Here is a 22906-nt window from a genome sequence, read left to right on the forward strand (position 1 = left end):
ATCTGCCTAATATTGCTCTCTTGAAGAGAGAGAAATATGCTCTCAAAGGCAAAAAAGTCTTCCAATGGCTCCACCAAGGCTGAAATCTAACTCACAGTTATATATGACCAAGGAATCTGCTGTAAGCATCTTCTCCATGGCACATTACTAGAGTCCTAAATCATTACACAAAGCACTAATGTGACAGAAGAGAAGCAAACTGTGTGAAGCCAGGTGTGCAAGTCTGATTAATCTCTTCTGTCTTAGGCTCTTCATACTCAAGAGAATAATGAACAATCTTTGCAAGATGGTGGTTCCCAGCAGGGTTGTGACCACTGAGAACTGTGCATGGTTAAGTAATAACTGTGCCAGAATTGATGAAAGAGATGTTAGATTTTCCACTGCTGATGACATTAAATTACTTAAAATATATTTGTACAAGCCACAATATTTGCTGCACATTAGACCTACGGAAGACATCAGACAAGCAGGTAAGCCTTTACCTCTTCCTTATAGATCATTTTGCTAATACATACAATTGCTGCATTTCCTTTTGGGTTTTAGGGAGATAAATGTGCTTTTATTCTCTGTGCAGAAGATCTGCCCTCGATGGCACTCCTGGAGTGTTTGTGTTATACTGAGGCTATACACCAGGTACACCAGGTTCATTGTCTTCCCAGGCACTGAACATACCTAGAGAATTGGTTAGAACACATTGCATATACACATTACATATAGGATACTAGAAAGTTATGGATATATGCTGGCAAATATTGCTCCATCAGGGATGCTAGATAAGCCCATTAGAATCAGATTCTGCTCCAGCACACCTGGGAGTTACTCTCAGAGGAAGAGGGCACACCTAGGAATCCTGGGCTTGTGGCAGAGCTGGCTATATTTACAAACCTGGCAGTGTGAGGAAAGCTGTTTCTTCACTCCTTGTGATGCCAAGCAGTAGTCAGCAGGCCAAAAAAGGCCAATAGCCTCCTAGATTGCATGAAGCACTGCCAGGAGATCAAGGGATTATCCCCCTTCTATTCAGCATGCCTTAGACTATATCTAGATTACTGCATCAAGTTTTGGGGCTCCCATTATAGGTAAGCCAAAAAAAAAAAAAAAGAGAGAAGAATTCAGCAGAAGGCTGTCACAATGTGAAGGGTGAGAGAGTTGGGGTTGACCAGCCTGCAGAAGAGAAGGCTCTGGGGAAATCTCATAGCAGCCTTCACGTACCTAAAGGGGGCCTACAGGAAAGCTGGGGAGGGACCCTGTCAGGGAATACAGCGATAGGACAAGGGGAAATGGCTTTATTCTAAAAGAAAGTGGAAAGGCCTTGCAGAGGGATCTGGATAGGTTGGAGAGCTGGGCGATCGCCAACCGCATGAAGTTCAATAAGAGCAAGTGCCGGGTCCTGCACCTGGGATGGGGAAACCCTGGCTGCACGTACAGATTGGGCGATGAGACGCTGGAGAGCAGCCTAGAAGAGAGGGATCTGGGGGTCGTGGTAGACAACAAGTTGAATATGAGCCGGCAGTGTGCCCTGGCAGCCAGGAGGGCCAACCGTGTCCTGGGGTGCATCAAGCACGGCATCGCTAGTAGGTCAAGGAAGGTGATTGTCCCGCTCTACTCTGCGCTGGTGCGGCCTCACCTCGAGTACTGTGTGCAGTTCTGGGCACCACAGTATAAAAAGGACATGAAACTGTTGGAGAGTGTCCAGAGGAGGGCTACGAAGATGGTGAAAGGCCTGGAGGGGAAGACGTACGAGGAACGGCTGAGGGCACTGGGCCTGTTCAGCCTGGAGAAGAGGAGGCTGAGGGGAGACCTCATCGCAGTCTACAACTTCCTCGTAAGGGGGTGTCGAGAGGCAGGAGACCTTTTCTCCATTAACACCAGCGACAGGACCCGCGGGAATGGAGTTAAGCTGAGGCAGGGGAAGTTTAGGCTGGACATCAGGAAGGGGTTCTTCACAGAGAGAGTGGTTGCACACTGGAACAGGCTCCCCAGGGAAGTGGTCACTGCACCGAGCCTGACTGAATTTAAGAAGAGATTGGACTGTGCACTTAGTCACATGGTCTGAACTTGGGTAGACCTGTGCGGTGTCAAGAGTTGGACTTGATGATCCTTAAGGGTCCCTTCCAACTCAGGATATTCTATGATTCTATGATTCTATGATTTAAAGTAGATTTAGATTAGATATTGGGAAGAAATTCTTTACTCAGAGTGTAGTGAGGCACTGACACAGATTGCCCAGAGAAGCTGTGGATGCTTCAACCCTGGAAGTGTTCAAGGTCAGGCTGGATGGGGCTTTGGGTAACCTGATCTAGTGGGGGCTGTCCCTACCCATGGCAGAGGGGATGGAAGTTGATGATCTTTAAGGTCCCTTCCAACCCAAACCATTTTATGTTCCTATGATTGGCTGAGGGACTGGGGTTTATTCATCCTGGACAAAAGATAGCTTGGGGAGGGACATAACAGCAACATGCCAGTACCTAGAAGGAGGTTATCAACTCTCCACAGTGGTACATGGTGGGAGGAGGAGAGTCAATGGGTAAAAATTGAAACAAGGGGTTCAAGACTTAATTATAAAGTGTTATGCCCAAATGAGAAGAACCAAACAGTGCAATAGGTTTGCCCAGACAGGTTGTGCAGTCTTTTGACATTTTCAAGACCCTGACCAACTGTTGTAGTTTGTTGCATTCGGAGAACATAAATAAACTGAGCATGCTCATCCTTAAGGTTGAAAATTATAGCTCTGAAAATTATAGGCTTGTATGAATTCGCTGAAGAGCCTTAGAAAGGGTTTCAAAGATGAAAAGATTTCCTGCTGCCTATATGTGCTAGGTACTACCCTCCAGGTAAGAGCAGGCAGATGAAGTGTGGAGAGAGCAACTCCATCAGGGCCCAGTATCCTGTGAGAACCTGGATGTGCTGGGAAAGGAAACCCACTTTTTCTCTGCTGTCTCTCCTTCAAGCACACAGTGAAAAGAGAATTCTCCATTGCCCCCTCATGAATGTAACCTGTCTTCATAAATATAGCCTGCCAGAGCAGACAGCAGGAGATAACAGAACAGAACAGGAAGCTTTCAGATAATTTCATGGGCTCATCTACAGAAAAGCCTTCTAAGATACGTTATTGTCAGATAATAAAATACTGCACAGAATATTTGCTGAAAAATTTGTAACATAACATGTTACAAATAACACTGTAACTAACTATCAGCTGTGTTGCTGCAATGTATCAGGGCACCAAACAACCATACTCTCAGACCTCATCTTTGGCATGTGCACATTATCAGAAGCTTTGGGGGTTTGCAGGGTTTCCTATCCTGTTAAATGCTTGCCTCTAATTATGAATTAGTCCTTATTCTACAGAGACATAAATAGAAGGCACAGAAAAAAAAAAAAAAAAAAGTGTGCCATGCCTCTCCTTAAAATGTTGACTGAAGAAAGCAAGAGAATGGAAAAGGTTTTTCAAAGCTGTTTTTAAAATACAACTGCTGAGTGGCCAGATACATCCTAGTAGAGTATCCCTAGTGGCCACACTACACCCTTGCATAAAATTAGGCTAATTTTAGACTCAGACACACTCAGGTGTTGCTGAGACTTCTGCTTGGTGGCGCATAATTTGTTATCTGAAGTTTTAGGGGACTTTATGGGTAACTGGTAATTCAGTTCTTTCAACAGAAACTATCAGATTAATTTCAGAAACATCATCTGTACTGACTAAAAGTAACCACTTCGTGAATCAGGACCAAAATGAGCCGGGGTATGCTGTCTATCAAACCATATATGACCAGTATTTTTGTCGCTTTTGGCCATTAAAGATATTATGGTAATGTGGGGACTTAATCTTGGCAGTCCAGTTACATTTTGTCCCAGGTGATGATTTCACTTTCTCCTCTATTTTTAACCAAATAAGGGGGGTTGCAATTGTTGTTCTAAATGCCTGAGTACTGCATGTCAATATTGGGGAATTAAAATGATGAAAGAAATTCTACCCATGAAGGGTATGATCATATATAATAATGATCATATTTGTAAGGCTTACCAGGAGGTAACTGGCCAAGAGGAAATGCAGAGCAGTGCAACAGTGGTATCGAAACATTTAAGAATCACATTGTTCTGCAAGGGTTGCCTGTCCTGTGCTATGAAGGAATCACTGATTAAGAGAGTAACACTGCTTCACTCCAATGGAGGAAAAAGTAGAGAGAGAGTCTGTGTTGGTATTTCCACACCTAGTACTGTGATAGGGACATTCTCTGTGGATGCAGCATCACCAAGAGCATTGGGTGATGGCATGAAGCAAAGTACCAAGCACACTTCTGCAGTGGTGGTGGCATCACTCCCAGTGTCTGCTCTGCTGTCTGCTCTTGGCTCTGCCCCCATTCCTCTGCTGTCCCATCCCCACAGTACCTGAGCTAGAGAAGAGGCATACCAAAGCTGTCTGATTTATATTTGCTACAGGCAATTCTCTCTTCCTATCACTTTTAAAACTGATATTTCATTTTCATCCTCCACAAAATTAAATGTGATCTTGCTTGTTTATTTTAGGCTTGCACTTTTATGTGCATTTCTTATCAAGGGAAAGGCCAATCTTTGTCTTGGCACAGGCACAGAGATATCTGAGATGGTTCACAAATGCTTTTAGAGGTGAAGACTGTTTCTCTCTCTTTCCTAAACCTTGTATTACACTATTTGGCAAATATTCTAAGTCAATCTTCATACCTTTACCTGAAGAGCTTCGTATCTTCATATTTTTTTCATACCTACAAACCTGAAGAACTTTGGGACAAGTTCTTAGCAGGAATGTGGTCAGACTCACAGGAAGCTTTTCTTCCCTCACACTGTGTGTTTAATGTATTTCTCCTTTTTTTATTTTTTAACTTTATGCTGACTATGCCTATAGTGATTTGATTTTATAATACTATATTCTCATTTATATTTGTATAAAGCATATTTTTCTTTACATATACACGTACATATATGTAACTGTCTTAAGACTGAAGTTCAGAGGCAGTTCTGCATCTTCCAACTCAGATGCGTACCATTACAACATCACATTTCCTCTTGCAGTCTTCTTGAACAGAGCTACCAGACCATAAACCACTGTAACTTCTCACTAGTCATGCTTGGTATGTCTTATTTTGTCCTTCAACTCTCTCACAAAATATTTAATAGAAAAATGGGTATGCAATGAGAAGAGAAAAGTCTTCACCTTGAATGCCAGAATTCCAATTTCATCTGTTTTCTCACACACAAGCTGTGGATGTCTGGAGTAATTAGCAAAAGAATAGCATTAATTCTGCTTCTCACTGATGAGGGTGCTTCATTAGGATTGATTGCTCATTTTCAAAGATTACACATGGCTAATATAATTACCATTGAAGAACACAAGGCATTGAACATGTATATCCTTAGACCACCCAAGTAAATGGACCCTTAAGAATAAACTCAGTGCTCTTATTTATAAAATATGTCTAAATCAGGCTTTCAGTTCTAGCAGGGCTAGCTGTCAATTAAATTAGGGTCCTTTGACCAAATCTGAGTCTCTGTTCCTTTCCCCTGATGGCTTTGCATATTCATGTGTAAGAGTCTGTGTCTATGTGCATACAAGAGATCATTTAGAACTGGATGAGAGACCACTAAAAGTTATCATGAACTAAGAGAAGACACAGCTCTGTTTCACTTTCATTGGAAAAGTTGTTACCATCAAGCAATTAATTTATGCTGATAGCTTGAGAGTGGTACTACTTCACACAAAATTACCAGCTGAAAAAAACAACAACTATCAGAAGCACCCATTCTGTAATTCTTCCGCTATCTCATGCAGAGGAAAGCCTTATTTTTAATGGATACTTAGTGCCAGAGGTTTTTCCTACACTATTCCTTTTTTCATTATTCTTTATAATTTTCTTTTTATTTTTTTTCATGTTGGCCTCATTTCTGAGCAGCTTCTTGTAATTGGAACAGAGTGTTATGGGAGATATAGGAAGCTGGTGTTGTCCTCACCTGAAGCCAGCAATTCTGCCGCATGGCTTTCCACGTTGCAGAACTGCCAATTTGTCTTGTAGTATAAGGCAAAAAAAACAGTCCTTATGTGGAGATTTTGGTAGGCAAGAAAGTAAGAGATTCCAAATACAATGAACAAAACTATACAGAAGAAAACGTGTAGCAACCCAAACAAAAACATGAAGAGACAACATAGAAATATGAAAGAAAACCAGAACATGCTCTTCCCTAATGAGCTCCTTCCTGATATATTTCTTAACCTGAATTAAACAAGCATTAACTGACAGGAAAAAAAAAAAAGTACCTAGAATGTATTAACGTGGACTGAACATTTCTCACATTAGTCCTGAAAAGGTTGGAGCAGCATTAACACCAGAAGAGCAACCCAGTGAGAGGCCAGGAGCTGCCTCAGTACAGAGATGCACCATACCTCGTCTTGAGCATGGGATTTCAAGGTGCTGCCTCCTGGGAAGCAGCTGCAATTATGAGCAGATTGTTCAAAGGATGTAGATAAAGACTTAGGGAGCCCTTTTTGGTCTGTTTAAGTGCAATAATCCTTTGTCTCAGTGGCCTAAATGACAGACTGGAGAGAGCAGACTGGTCAGGTAAGATCCACCAATCCTCCTTCCACATGTGTCTAAAGCTTTGAATCCCAGAGAGCCTGGACGCTTGTAAAAGATCTGGGACACAAAAAAGGAATCTGACTTGTTTCTAGCTGGCATGCAGAGAGAGAGAAACAGCAGCATAACCTGTAGAACACCAAAATCCTAGTCAGTGGGAACTGAAGCTACCCATCATCAACGGGACTCATCAGTAGGAGGGGAACAGTTAAGAGCTGGGGTGGAAAGGGGAGCAGGTGGGCAGGTTGTGTGAGCAGGGAAGCAAAATGGTAAGAAGGCAGGTGACAGAATGGCCTGTGTAAGGATCAAGGGGCCTGACAAAAGAGAAACATATGGAAAAATAACGGGAATGTGTCTGGGGTGACCTGCCCAGATGTCAGTTGAGGGTAGAAGCAACAAGACAAAAGAAAAATTCTCCCTCTCCCTCCTACCTACCCTGCCCCTGCCCTGCCTCTTTTCTCGTTAAAAAGTATTTAAAGATATCATTGTATTTTATTGTTATTTCATTTCCCATCAAAATACATCCTGCCATTTTTGCGGTGATGGTACATCTTGCTAAATAGGAGTGAGGAGGGTTTGTCAGGAAATGTCATGGTAGCACTAGGTAAACAGGGAGGAGAAGGAAAGAGTCCTGAAGCAACCTTGATGATGGTATAGTCTGAAAATTCTTTGCAATCCCTGCCCTAGGTGCAACACACACACATTGCTAGTACACACAACAACATGTGCAAACAGGTTTACGGAAGGACATTGAGGACTTTGCTATAAGGGCAAGTTTTTCCTATATGGGGCACGGTGATGCTGAGGGTCTAGAAACACCTACTTACCAGTTAAGTGGCTGGCAATCCTGGCAATAGGTTTAGGAGGCAGGGCAGGGGGCTGTTTGAGGAGGGACAACTGTTTCACTGGGGTGTCCTCATGGTCTCCAGGGAAAGCAGCAGATTTTTTTGGGGGAAGTAGCAGGACTGGCTTAGCTGTAGGATCTTGGGACAGGAGGACGCTGGATTCATTGGATGTGGGGCTCTCTTCAGACACTGGAGGACACAACCACATCATAGACGCAACAACGTTATGAGCAAAGCAGCAGTGGATACAGACATTTTAAGACGAGAAAAGCAGTGCAAGAATGCGGATTAGGACTGACTAATAGATTTCACTCAAACATCATATTAACACAGAAAGAAATAGAGAAAGAGAGAAAAAGAGACAAAGAGTAACACACATTGAGATAACAGCTGAATTTCCCATTACCTCTGACAGAAGTCAGCTCCCTTACGCTGAGCTGGGACATATTCCCACATCTTGAGCACATATCAAGAGCTTAAAATGTCACATCTCAGATGGTCTGTCACCACAGCTTGCTCAGAACCAGATATGTGAGCAGGCAGTCTTCAAATTTATCCTATAACTGTAGAAGCACCTCTTGGGGGCTATTTCATTCCAAAGAGGCCGCACAACTGTGCATGATCACAGAGGAGTGCTTCTACTAGTCGATTTTACTCACTTGACCTTCATCCACAACTTCAACATTAAGTGATGCAGGAAGAGGAGTTAACCTAGATGTACAGTATTGCTGTCTCTCTTTATGGGCTAGGGAAGAAGCGCAGAGAGCCTCACCTAGGATGGTGCAGCTGGCTGTGTTAACTACTGGAAGATAACAGAATCACAGAATTGTCTAGGTTGGAAGAGACCTCAAGATCATCGAGTCCAACCTCTAACCTAACACTAAGAGTCCCCACTAAACCATATCCCTAAGCTCTACATCTAAATGTCTTTTAAAGACTTCCAGGGATGGTGACTCCACCACTTCCCTGGGCAGCTTGTTCCAGCGTCTAACAACCCTTTCGGTAAAGAAGTTCTTCCTAACATCTAACCTAAAACTCCCCTGGCACAACTTAAGCCCATTCCCCCTCGTCCTGTCACCAGGCACATGGGAGAACAGGCCAACCCCCACCTCACTACAGCCTCCTTTAAGGTATCTGTAAAGAGCAATAAGGTCACCCCTGAGCCTCCTCTTCTCCAGGCTGAACAAGCCCAGCTCCTTCAGCCGCTCCTCGTAGGACTTGTTCTCCAGACCCCTCACCAGCTTCGTCACCCTTCTCTGGACCCGCTCAAGCACCTCGATGTCCTTCTTGTAGTGAGGGGCCCAAAACTGAACACCGTACTCGAGGTGCGGCCTCACCAGAGCTGAGTACAGGGGGACGATCACTTCCCTAGCCCTGCTGGTCACACTGTTTCTGATACAAGCCAGGATGCTGTTGGCCTTCTTGGCCACCTGAGCACACTGCTGGCTCATATTCAGCTGACTGTCCACCATCACTCCCAGGTCCTTCTCTGACAGGCAGCTCTCCAACCACTCATCTCCCAGCCTGTAGCTCTGCTTGGGGTTATTGCGCCCCAGGTGCAGGACCCGGCACTTGGCCTTGTTGAACTTCATGCAGTTGACCTCAGCCCATCGGTGCAGCCTATCCAGATCCTCCTGCAGAGCCTTCCTACCCTCGAGCAGATCGACACACGCACCTAGCTTGGTGTCATCTGCAAACTTACTGAGGGTGCACTCAATGCCCTCATCCAGATCATTGATGAAGATGTTAAAGAGGACCGGCCCCAGCACCGAGCCCTGGGGGACGCCACTAGTGACTGGCCTCCAACTGGACTTGGCTCCATTTACCACAACTCTTTGGGCCCGGCTATCCAGCCAGTTTCTAACCCAACGAAGCGTGCGCAAGTACAAGTCAAGAGCAGCCAGTTTCTTGAGGAGAATGCTGTGGGAGACGGTGTCAAATGCCTTGCTGAAGTCAAGGTAGACCACATCCACAGCCTTTCCCTCATCCACCCAGTGCGTCACTTTGTCATAGAAGGAGATCAGGTTCGTCAAGCAGGATCTGCCTTTCATAAACCCATGCTGACTGGACCTGATTGCCTGCTTGCCCTGCAAGTGCCGCATGATGACTCTCAAGAGGATCTGCTCCATGAGCTTCCCTGGCACTGAGGTCAAACTGACAGGCCTGTAGTTTCCTGGGTCTGCCCTCCCACCCTTCTTGTAGATGGGCGTCACATTTGCTAACCGCCAGTCAACTGGGACCTCCCCCGATAGCCAGGACTGTTGATAAATGATGGATAGGGGCTTGGCCAGCTCCTCTGCCAGTTCTCTCAGTACCCTTGGGTGGATCCCATCTGGCCCCATCGATTTGTGCACATCCAAGTGCCGTAGCAGGTCACCAAACAGTTCTTCGTGGATGGTGAGGGCCACATCCTGCTCCCCATCCCCTTCCACCAGCTCAGGGTACTGGGTATCCAGAGAACAACCGGTATTGCCGCTAAAGACTGAGGCAAAGAAGGCATTGAGCACCTCCGCCTTTTCCTCATCTCTTGTAACTAAGTTTCCCCCTGCATCCAGTAAAGGATGGAGATTCTCCTTAGTCCTCCTTTTTGTGTTGATGTATTTATAAAAGCGTTTTTTGTTATCTTTAACGGCAGTAGCCAGATTGAGCTCCAGATGAGCTTTGGCTTTTCTAATTTTGTCCCTGCAGAGCCTCGCTACATCCTTGTAGTCCTCCCTAGTGGCCTGCCCACTTTTCCAAAGATTATAAACCCTCTTTTTTCTCCTAAGCTCAAGCCACAATTCTCTGTTGAGCCAGGCTGGTCTTCTTCCCCGCTGGCTCGTCTTTGGGCACATAGGGACAGACCGCTCCTGCGCCACTAAGATTTCCCTCTTGAAGAGCGCCCAGCCTTCCTGGACCCCTCTGCCCTTCAGAACCGCCTCCCAAGGGACTCCACCAACTAGTGTCCTTAGCAGCCCAAAGTCAGCCCTCCGGAAGTCCAATACAGCGGTTTTACTGGTCCCCTTCCTGGCCTCGCCAAAAATAGTAAACTCCACCGTTTCGTGGTCACTCTGCCCAAGACAGCTCCCGACAATCACATCCTCCACCAGTCCTTCTCTGTTTGTGAAGAGAAGGTCTAGTGGGGCACCACCCCTGGTAGGTTCACTAACCAGCTGCGTCAGGAAGCTATCTTCCACGCTCTCCAGAAACCTCCTAGACTGCTTTCTCTGGGCTATGTTGTGCTTCCAGGATATGCCAGGGAAGTTGAAGTCACCCACGAGTACAAGCACTGAAGATTTCACAACTTCTGTCAGCTGCCTGTAGAACTCCTCATCCGTCTCCTCATCCTGGTTAGGTGGTCTATAGCAGACCCCGACCAGGACACTAGCCTTGTTGTCCCAGCCGATCCTAACCCAAAGGGACTCAACCTTGTCATTCCCAGCCTCAAGTTCTACAACCTCGAAAGACTCTCTAATATAGAGAGCCACACCGCCACCCCTTCTGTGCTGCCTGTCCCTTCTGAAGAGCCTATAGCCAGGCATTGCAGCACTCCAGTCATGAGACTGGTCCCACCACGTCTCCGTGATGGCAACCAAGTCATAGCCTGCCCGCTGCATGATGGCTTCCAGCTCCTCCTGTTTGTTACCCATGCTGCGTGCATTGGTGTAGATGCACTTCAGCTGGGCCATTACCTTATCCTCCGGCCTTGCCATTGTTCCCCCTGGCACAGCACCAACAATCCTTGCTTCAGCCCCATCCCCCTTCTTACCTAGAATGCGTGATGTGAATGTCACCCAACACCATGCAGCAGGTAAAGGAAATGACATACCCCAGGGTTTAAAAATGTTATCAGCCCTCTACAGCTCATTGGCACATCTGAGAAGTATCATGAGAGTTAGAAATGTACTCTTAAATGTTCACAAAAATGCAAGGACTTTGCCTGACATGCAAGAGGTTACTTGTGTAGAAGTAGAGTACATAGCAGAAGTACTGCTATGCTGAGACAGTCAAAATTTCTTATGGAGCACCCAGCAATAATCTATACGCTCCTTCTCCACCAGAATAACTTGGTCTTCAACAATGGTTTCTCAGGATAAGAGGTCAAAAACCTGTTTCAAACTGCTTAAAGTAGCTATGTCATACTGAAAACAAGATGTTACCTGTTCCATCCATGATCTCTGTGGTTGGGAGCACCTCGTATGAGCAGGGTTCCCCAGGTGCAGAACCTGACTCCAGTTCTGCTAGGGCTGGAAGCGATACTTGGCTGGAGCTCAGCACTGGTCCAGAGCCCAGAGGCTGCCCATTCTCCAAAGCTCCTTCGTCATTTGGTATGGAAAGTTCCCCATCTGTTCATATTTGGAGGAAAGCACAGTGACAACAGAAAACACAAATAAGATACAGAAAATTTTGAAATGAAGTCTGCTTTCTCCAATAGCTTGCTTGAGAATGAAGAACCTGAACTAAGTCATTGTATGTACATAGGAGACACAGGATAGTGATCAAAACAATATGGTTTTTATCTCAAAAATACAACTTGTGCTGAGCAATTTTTGGAGCTGTCTGAATGACGTTCTGTCCACAACAGTTTCGTAGAAGTCTGACAGCATTTCATTTGTCTTACAGGGTTATTAAGACTTGGGAAAGATCTGCCAAATAACTGTGTTGATCCTTTGCTTATCCCTAGGCTTGTCATTATGATCCATGGTCTAAGCTGCATGGTCATCCTCCATCTGATAGGGCCACAAAATTTATTTTCCCTGTCTCTGTTAAAACTGTAAAGTCAGAAAAGAGAATGGATTGGAACTGAAGCTATCAAACTTTTTTAAAAAAATAATACAATACATAATTTCTAATATTTTAATAATAATAATAATGAGCATTATTCCCTTCCCTTACAGTATTTTTAATACTATAAAGGACACAAGAGGAATCACAGAAGTATGTCACTACTTTATGTCCCAATAAAACTATTATAGTCTCCCAGCATGATCAAGACTATAAGTAAGGGAGAGAGCAATTTTTATGGTTGCCTGGTGAAAGGTCTTGATATTGAGATATAGCAGATTCCATTTAGAAAGTCTGTTTTTAAAGTTATTATTAATAACTTCTCCATGTGGGCAATAAATTCTGTAACAGCAATTGTTCGTTTCTTTTCTATCAAACACCACTTCACATTAGAAATAATATAGAATAGAAGGGAGGGATCATATCATTCTTCACGGTGTCAACCTGCATGATTTTTATCTCAGAACTCGTTATGCACAGCACTCTGGTACCTGGAGGCAATGACTGCACAGGTATCTCAATTACAATTTTATAAAGTGTTCAGCTCTTACGGTTATGAGTGGAAGCCTGAAAATAAACCCAGAATGTGACCTGTTAGAAAAGAGAAGGAAAAAAAAAAAAAAAAGCAGGCAAATAAAAAGAGACTAGTTTTCCCATGCTTTCAAATTATTTTTAAAGTCAAACTCAGGATTTCAAGATCTGGTTCTTGATTTTTGGGCAACTGTGATTAGCCACATTACTGCTCAATGTACCATGCAGAAATGTAAAGCACTCAAGTGAGCACACACTTTCCCCTCACATGGCTAAGATACGCAAAACACTTTGGAAAACAATACTGAAGAGACAGAAAAACAAAGTTGCACTTAGGTGTCAGGACACAGTAATTAGCATGTCTGAAAGTACAATAAATGATAAATAATGTTTTTTTTTTTCTGTCTTGTAAAGCTTTGGTACAACATGTGAAGATGGTCTCTTCCTTAGTTTGGTATTGTTAGAAATACCAAGGTTCTTGACTTTCTTAATTTTATTTATTAATTTATTTATTAAGAACCAAAGAGCTACTACGATATATTGCCACATCACCTGCAGCTTTCAGAGCAATCAACTGAGCTGGCAAAAGGTGGCAACATTAATCAAAACTGAAGGTTTCAGCCAATTTTTCACAGCATAGCCTCTTTCTAACTGCTGCAGTCATTCAATACAAACCATTTTATTTCCCTAGATAGCAAGGATCAAACAACAGTTCAGCCAGTATTTAAGCTGAATGTTTTTTGACTTAACTGTTTTGACTTAACTGTTAGGGTGGAAATGCCACGTATCCCGTGCTTGTTTTGTCTCCCTTTTGTAAACACATTCCTTTACATGTGTTTGGGATAGAGGCTGCTGTTGTGTCAGAGACATGGTTTCATGAAAGATCATAATTACTGCTTAGGCAGAATAACTGCTTCTTGAATGAAAGACAGTGACTATGTCCAACAATATTCACTAATTTGGTACAGGACTAAATTTGACCATTACTATGACCAGACAATGAGTATGTATGATAAAAGCAACAATTTATTTTTTTTTAGGGATATCTACACATTTTTAATGGAGATGCCAATTGTAACATGCAGAGCATCTTGAAATCTTACTATCTAAATGCACTTTGTATTTATCAAGGTATATTCAGCATGGCTTAAGAAGATAGCATTCAAATTATCTGTTGAAGGTTTACTATTGCAAAAAAGCAAAGTAAGAGAGAATTTTGACTTTTACTTGTTGTCATAATAGCAAGTGTGACAGCTCTCCTTATTGACAACATAACCTATTTTAATCTTCCCTCTGAAAATCTCTAATCTTCATTTAGGCTCTAAAATTCATCCTCGGATTTGACTGAAATCATCCGACATGGCACAGTATCATGACTGAAATATATACACTAAATCTGATCTTGCTTAAAGAAGAACTACACCAGGAACTGCTAAATCACAGTAAACAGGTCAAAGAAGGAGATGAAAATCATCATCTGTAAAGTGAAGAATCTCTTAGTGTGAATTAATCCTGGATCAGAGGTATGCTTGACAACCAGACATAAAGGGCAAATTAGTTGCTATTTTTAAAGTAGTAAAAGCTATTTCGGATAGCTGACATACAAATGGAAATAATCTTAGTAATGCAGTTATGACATATATATGGATGAATTGATTAGTCTTCAGGAACTATGAGTTTAATTTTGCACAGTGATAACATACGTAATCTTTTGTTCTCAAACTTGCTAATCCCTTTGCTGCATTTTATGAGAGCTATGTTACTAAGTGGAGAACAACTTTCCCTAAATGCATGAGCTTTGATACTGCAGGCAGTGTGCTAGTCAGCATGATCTGGACTGGACCAAAGTCAGTAATGTGAACTCTGAAGCAAAAGGAGCACAAGAAGGCTGCTGCTGTGTTAAACAGGATGCTCTGTACACGGATAGTGATGGAACAAGCAGAACCTCAGAGGAATTTCTCTGATGCACAGGGCTCTAACCCAGATGTTTTGGTTCAGCCTTGCCTGTGAAAATAACAGCACAGGGTGAGGGCCCAGAAATATATAGATGATATGTTCAAAAGATGTGGACCTTAAGCACAGTTTGTACTCATGAACTCATCTGCCATTTCCACTTCTTTTAATTCTTTTTCAAATTACTTGCAGCCCACAGTGCATCATGATAGCTGGTACAGATTGAGCCTTTTGTTGTTTCTTTTCTTTGGAGCTCTGCCTACATTCTCACTGTGTCTTTTGACTCTGAATGCCTTGCAATAGGGAACTTCCTATCTGCTTGATGAATATAAAGCTTATGTGCTCCTTCCATAGACAAATGGCTTAGCCAAATGATAAGGAGAATTCTAAATCTTGTGTTATTTTCCATTTTGGGTTGTCTTCAGTACTGGCCTTCTCTCAAGTATGAATGTCCAGACAAATATTCTCAATGGACAAGGCTAGGAAAGGCAAGGCATGTCCATGCCCTTCTCTGCTGTGGCCCCCATGGGCTAAGTGACAGAAAATCAAGTGTTCTTGTTTGAGGTTTATCACTCACAAAACATTTTCAAGCCCTGCCAGGGTTTAGGTAACTTGAAATTTTGTTTTTTAAACCCTGATTTTGATTAGATAGACAGTACAAAAATAGAAACGTACAAAAGATGAAGACTGCACATGCTTCCTTTGAGGAAACCACTGCATCATCATCTCTGAAGTAAGCAATTACTATGCTCCTGTTCAGAAATTTCTTACTACAGGAAACCTTGTCTACGTTCACATGAATGAAGATGTATCAAAATATTACATGTAGCTTTTAATTCTTTGCCCATAGCACACTGGGCATCTCTAAAGACTTTAGTGATGGTTACAGCTTCATATGAGAATCAAAGCTGTTCATCTATGTGTTCGAGCTCTTGGCTCTGCCTGCCTGCAAACTATTAGATCAGCAGGCATCTGACCAGATATTTCTTCAATATACTATTTTTCTAAAAGTACACGGTATTTGACAAAAAATGCAATCTGCCCACGTTTGCAGAAGATGCAAGTCACACAACCCTTGAAATAGCAGAAACTTATTCAGTCATGATTCTGGCCCTTGCCAAGAAGCGAGCTCTCTGCAGTTCAGTCTGGAGTGGTTTCACTTGAACAGTTTAAGTATGAGGGTCACTGAAGCATTTCTTGTTTCCCAAATATAGCAGCTGGACTGCAGTGATTCTCCCATCTGTGAACGCTGTGACTTACTGAGCTCTACTAACTGTCACCTGCTGGACAACACAAAGTCATCTGAAAAGCCACCAAATCCTGAAGCAAACAGGTCAGAATGTCACTTTAAATAACAGGCAAACTGGCTAATTCCGTTCTTCTTCAACATACGTGATAAAACAATACTAAGCACACTGCAGCTCCAGAATTTCTGTTCTTAGGTCAGTTTATCCATTTTAATTTTCCTGTTATATGTTCAGATTATTTTAAGAAAGAAAAAGGCAAAATTACCTACTCATGGGCCTGAGTGTTAGGAATGGGAGACTAAGAGATTTAACATTATGACTCCAACTATTGTCTGTACAAGATGCCTCTTGGCACAGAAGATGCTACCATCAAATAAAGCTTTCTGATATGAATACTCTTGGATTACTTTTCCTCTACAAATTTTGTCATACTCATCCTCACATCACACAAGATCAATGCTACTATACTTGTGTGTATACACTTTTATCTCTGCCCTGCTTCTTTCAAGGAAGGGCTCCAATTTTTCTTTGCTTGCTGTGTTTACAACTAGCAGGAAATAATGTGGAGATACTGGATTACAAATCTAGCCATGTTGTGTGATAGCTTCCCATTTATCTGCATCTGAAAAATAAAAAAAGTTCAATGTCTCTACTCCTTGTACTGGAAACAGGAAGAAGCCCGAGTTTCTTACCAGCTCTTTCTGCTATGTATGAAAACGTGAAAAATGACTACAAGGAGGAGTGCTTTTTGTTTGTTTTGTTTTTTTGATAAGGAACTTCAGACAGCTTAACATCTACTTTACCAGGCAATATTGAAGATTACAGACTACAGCATTACTTGAAGGGAAAAAGCTGCAGCCTTTTGGAGCAAAGCAGGGAGAATTTCCCTGAATTTCAAGGTAGAAGGCAGGGTCATGCTGCACAGGAGGGATTTTTCATTTGGATGCCTTTAGGTTTGTGCAGGGATAAACAGTGGCTGTCCTACAAGCTTCCCAGGGTGTTGAATTGGGAGCTACTTCCTGGCTTCCCCTGGGCTGAGACCCACATGGAGTGACAGACTCAAATGTGCCTCGCTGGCCACAGGGATGTCTGCTTCATGGTTGAGTATATGGTCCAAGTCACAGTCCAAAATGTGGAAAACCTGAGACACTGAGAAGGGAAAACCTTTTGCCATTTGTTGTTTCTGCTCTGCAGTTGCATATAGAATGACTCCCAAGACACCACAGTAAGAGCACAGGCAGTATTCGATCCAAAGGATAAGGAGCATCTAAAATATGCAATGGATAAAAACGATAGAATGTAATCACAAGCAGCACATTGCTTTTGTTTGGGTTAGTAAATTTTTAAATAATCTCTTCTTTACTAATAAACTAGATTAAAACAGCATATAGCAGATTTAAGCAGACCAAACCTAATGAGATGGACTGTACCTATAAAATCTCTGAAAATGCTTAGCTTCTACAGACTTATCCAGGTTTTGTACTGGTACTGCTGAAGAATTTTAGACTTTGAATTAATGAGATATCAAAGCACATGCCTAAGTTGTATTGAAATTAAAAGGCAATTTTGCCATACTTTTACATAATTTGCTGAATTCACTGCCTTAGTTATTGACAAGAGAAGCAGCAAAACAAATAAAAGTTGCAGTTAAAGATTGACACATACACAATAGATGTCAAATGTGTGTTGCATTACCAATGTAAAATAATGGTGTTTTGCATAAAAAGTACATTACTGACACAACAAATTAATTATCCTGAAAAGGAATCATTATTTTTTTGACATTTGAGCTGTTTCAAGGGAATGTTCACTGTTCTGTGCTCATCACAGGATCCCAAGCCTTTAAAACATTCCCTTTTTTCCACAACTGTTAATCCCACAGTGACTCAACCAGACAATTGATAATAAATGCAGGCACAGACCCATTTCATCTCCCTATGGTCCGGATGCCTTGCTGTTCTGCAACAAGTTACTATTGCACGCTGCTGAGACTTATATTTCTACTGCTTTACATTTTTGATTAGCTTTCAATTTTATTTGCTAGATAGCTACCACATCTATCCAATCAAGAGGGTGTGAAATCAAGAGATGTTCTAGAGACCTTACTCTGTACAGTCCTGCTATTTTGTATGGTATTCCCAGTTCCTAATGTTACAACAATGTAAGATGTGGCCATAAAATTATACAGGATGTCAATTTAATGTTGCAAAAAGAAAGAGCACTTACCTTTATCAAAAATTTCCTTCAGCACTCCTCGTTTTATAAGCTCCTCTCTGCTTTGCCTCATTGATATCTTTCTTTCCAAAGCTGTAAGCAGAGGAGATGCGTGAATATTAATAGAAAAGAAGGAAAATGATAATTTTGAAAGGCTTTATTCCTTTTAAAGTGTTTTTCTCCTATTAACGTCAGTGACAAACTGTCTTAAAAGGTACTGGCAGCCCAAGAATTTGTTTGCTGTTGTTGCATGGCTGATTTTGATAGAAATAACTATATAGTGACCTATTTGAGGGCATGTCTGCATTCCTGTTGCTTAATTTAGATACGTGACCCAAGCAAGAAATGGAGAATTAGAGACAGCAAAGAAATTGAAAAAAAATAATATAGAAACTGGTGAGAGAAAGGCAAGAAAGAAGGCAACGTAGAAGATCATGGCCAATGAAATACACATCTGTGGATTGTCTCCAGGCCATTGAAGAGGACCAGCACCTCCACTTCCCCAAAGACAAGGCTGGTTTGCCACTAACTCCAGTAAGAGCAGAGTTAGGCATTTAGGACAGTGCAAAAAAAGAGCTGTTTAATGGAGTCTCATCTTCCCTGAAGGGGTATTTTGCCCAAAACAGGTACCAATGAGGGGTAATCCATGTCAGCCAGTGTAATTTAACATCAGCTCTGAACAACCTGAGTCATGTATTTGTTGCCTGGAGATTGTGGTTGCCAGGGCAGCAAAATAACAGAAACTTCATGTTTGTTCAGTTCAGTAGTAATTAAAACAATGTCCAATTAACCAAAATACCACAAAGGGCATGCATTCAGGCAAATTTCTGAAAGACAGCAAGCAAGGGGCACAAGAAGCGATGTGCAGGACTGTGTGTGCTCTGCAAGAAACAAGCCTGTGCTTGCCAAAAAACAGGCACAGTCAAGGGCGAATTGCTTCTGCCATATGCTCCGCTATCAGACACAGCGCAGATGCACACAGGCACAAATGAACTGGGACTTTGCGTCTCTGGTCTAACCAAGGCAGATTTAAAGAAAAAGGGGCCCTGAAACACCCTGTCCCTGGAAACATGAGGATATAATCTTTTCTGGCACTGCTGGCTGTTCACTCTTCCCGGAGGGTCACAATATACTTCATGAATTAGCTGTGCTTACACTGACACACTGTGCTCATTGCAATTTATTTGCTGTTAGATACATATAGCTTAGCATGTACAAAGCAGCTCTGATTTTAAAAGCATTATTTTCCATAGGATAAATTTGTTTCTCCATTTCTAAAATCAGCTTTCAACATGTATTCTTCAGGTCTAAGAAAGCCAGTAGATACCATCAATAGCTAATAAAACCCATGCTCTCCCCTGAACATGCGCTCTGAGCTTCAGCTCAGAATTAATGGCAACTACAAGACCTCATACCCCCAGCAACATGGTATAGTTTTATTTCTGAGGCTCTTAATGTAACAGCCTTTGGGGCTTAAGAGACACGGCATTTTCCGAAGTGCCTTAGCCCCTTTTTAAGAAGTGCTTTAGGCAACTTATAGACTTTCAAAGAAACTTAGATTTCTAATAGGCTTTTGGAAAATAAACACCCCAACCATCACACTGAAGTCACTTTGTAGACTAGTCCCTCATCTGCCTTTTTCCCACAAGTGGTCTTGTGTTGGTATGGCATTTAAATCTTCTTCCCCTTCCTCTTTAAGAACAGCTTCTCTTGCTCTGTCCAAAAAAGCCAAAACAAACTACTGCTAACTCGTAAGCTTTCTTCCATGGAATATATCATTAAAATCCCAACTTAAAAGAGTAATTTGGCCTTACTGAACACCTTTTCCAATAATTCTGAGAAATGGTAATTTTCCATGAGTGTAAACAGAGCACAGCACACAGCCTCTGCTGTTCAGTGGGAAATCTGGTTGGGTGAACCAGCAGCAAAATAGCAGTTTCTGCTCATGGGCAGCAGCACTTTCTCCAAAACAAAGGCACAGGCAAATTCTGCTGTTTCTGAACTTCACCAGAAATAGCTAAGTTACATATCCACATTTTACATACTAATCCAATCACATGGCTGCAGGCATATAACCATATGCTGTGCACAAGTAGATGGATTTCCAGGTGACATGTCGGCCTTTCCTATACCATACACAAATAAGCCGAGGGAGAATGGCCAACAAAATGTGCTGACCCCATGGGGTGTGCAGATCAAGTCACACAAGTCAACCACTGAGGATATGATTGTGTCTGCCCATTTTACACAGACACTGGCAACCACTCATGTTCCCCATCCCACCCTCCTGCCTGGTCAAGAGCCAGGTGTACACGGTAGCAGCAGTGTTACTACTGAGTTCATGGCTAGGCAGACATGCCACGTTATGAAAGTAGTGGTAAGAAACATGTTAATACTTCTGCGGGGCAGATTTCTAACCAGGGCTAGCTGGATATTCTGCAGAAGCAGAGGAATACCTTCACCCAAACAATTACTAAGCAACATATTCAAATATAGCACAAGACTTCTCAAAACCAGAGTTTTGTGTAGTCTAATAGTCTATCTGTACTTTAGGAAGACTACAAATATATATATTTTTTCAAGTATTCCTTTTAGTTCTAATTTGTTTCTGTTCCAGAATGGAAAAAAAAAAAAAAAAAGGAACAAACATCCCAAAACAAACCAAACCACTCCAGTTTGAAGCTCAGACGAAAACATTTTTTTCAGTATCCAAATCCTTTCAAAGTAGGTACAGGACTTAAAGTATTAATTATTTTCCTACTAAGCCAGTTTAATTAATAAGATATTTAGAGGAAGGGCATGCTGGGCTAAGAACAGCATTGAATGATAATAACAGATGTTATACTAAAACTATGGAACATGCTGCTTTCCTTTAACACAAATCTTCCTCCCAAACAAGTCTTGCACATTTAAACTGCTATGCTACTGCTGGATCAAGTGTAAAAAATCACAAATGTCTAGATGCAGAACTCATTAGGAACTAACAGCTTGAACAATGAAATGTTTCACTCTGCCTGGATTTCTCTGACAAAGATTGCCAGTTCTTTTACGAAGGATGTTTTTTTCAAGCAGAAAGCTGATACAGAATAAATTCATTCACTCTACTGAGAAGGGATCAATTCACAGCAGAGCATAAATACATGAATTAATCCTTGATTCATGAGAAACCCATAAATTCTGTGATGGACAAAAATAAAATGTAATTAATATTTAACAAAAGATGGATTACTTCATTGGCAATTTACCGTGGTGATTAACCTCATTTTGTTCATGTGTACAATCTTCCAGATTAGAAACAATCACTAAGCCCTCTTTACGGGGACTATTTATACCAGAAACCAGTTATCTTAACAAAGTCAGCCACTCTCCAATAAAGACTCACTTACTAGTTTCTGGTTTCTGTAAGTGAGAATGTCTGTATTTTATGATATAAATGCGCAGACTTTGTTACAGCTCCCTGCAGTATGCTATTACTTTTAAGCTCTGATGAAGAAACATCGGTGGGAAATAGTTAATGTTTCTAAGCTAGTGTTTTTGAACTCTTCCCCCAGGAGCAGCACCCCTCCACTGTTCAAGCAGAGCGCTTCTCTGTGGCAGACCCATTAAGATCAGTAAAGCCTTGACAGGGTCATGAGGATTTCCAGCCCCTCCATTCTGGAAACGGAGTACAGTTTTGTCTTTATTCCTCTAATAAGCCACTGTGCTCTCTGATGACAGTGACTGTGGGCCATTCCACCAGCTGAGAAGGTGAGCACACTGCTGCCTTTGTGCCAAGCCTTTTGCTGCTCCATTAAACAGCCGAACAGGCAATTATGTAGTCAGGATGTTTGACCTTTCTGTCCCTCACATCCTTCCCTCCAACACCAAGATGAACTCTTCCAACATGCATCAAGTGAGAATAAACTGCTCCCCTTTGCATAACTCATCATGCTGCTGTTAAAAGCAAGGGGCAGACTAAACACTCAAGTCCTGCCTTTCTGTTCATTTGACAATCAAAACTGAACACACCCGTGCTAGCCAGTTGAATCCTAACCTTGCTTTTTTTTCTGAAGTTGCCCTTGGCCTTCCTCTTAAAGGGTGTTGGAGGTTGCTTTGCACAAATTCTTCCTTTCAAAGGCCACTGTAATTTTCATGATCATTTTAGGAAGCAAAGATCATTATAAGAATGAAGGATAGAGCAGGAGCTTTCTGGTGTGTCAATTATATTTAAGTTCAATAGGTAGAAATTTGATTTGCTAATATTTCAGTTCTGAATAACTAGAAACAAGTATACCAATAATTTTTCAGTGTTAAGATAAACAATCATCGATTTCCTTTAGATTTGCAAGGCAGGAAAGCTTTCCAGATGTGATGGATTCATAACACGTTACATCATCTTGAAACTCTTCCGACAATTTAGACTCTCTGGATAATCAAATGGAGCAGGATTCACCTGATACAAATTTATACAGATTGGGCTTCTGCCTCTGAGTTCATTCCCTTATATAGCAAGAGCAATTCTTGGGCATGATTGACCTCAGCCTAATGTAAGCATCTAAAACAGACTGAACTACACCTTGAAAGTGCCTGGTAGTCTTTCCTGACCACAAAGGAAGCTAAGAGTGAGTAGATGAGATGAAGATGCATAAAATTAGGGCTGAATCTACTCCTGAAATCAAAACTGACTGAAGAAGAGAGTTTTAAAAAAGGAAATACAGGTATAGATGAAAGTCTCAGACTTGAGAAAAATAGGTGTGTCAGCTTACAC

At 42.0% G+C, this 22906-nt stretch overlaps 1 protein-coding gene across 7 annotated transcripts in view; it reads right to left on the reverse strand.

Moving 5' to 3' along the window:
• The window catches only part of PHACTR1 (phosphatase and actin regulator 1), a 319696-nt gene that overhangs the window by 68441 nt on the left and 228349 nt on the right, over positions 1-22906 (reverse strand). For 6 of the 7 annotated variants that reach the window (XM_068670495.1, XM_068670494.1, XM_068670493.1 and 3 more), the window contains 3 exons: positions 18172-18252; positions 11590-11775; positions 7433-7639 (listed from right to left, as the gene is read on the reverse strand). In XM_068670495.1, coding sequence (XP_068526596.1) covers positions 7433-7639; positions 11590-11775; positions 18172-18252 — 474 coding nt within the window. The remainder of the gene's footprint in view (positions 1-7432; positions 7640-11589; positions 11776-18171; positions 18253-22906) is intronic. The other variant, XM_068670498.1, reaches the window with a different exon arrangement.

This window comes from Anas acuta, chromosome 2 (genome assembly GCF_963932015.1).
Source record: "Anas acuta chromosome 2, bAnaAcu1.1, whole genome shotgun sequence".
NCBI classification, from domain to species: domain Eukaryota; kingdom Metazoa; phylum Chordata; class Aves; order Anseriformes; family Anatidae; genus Anas; species Anas acuta.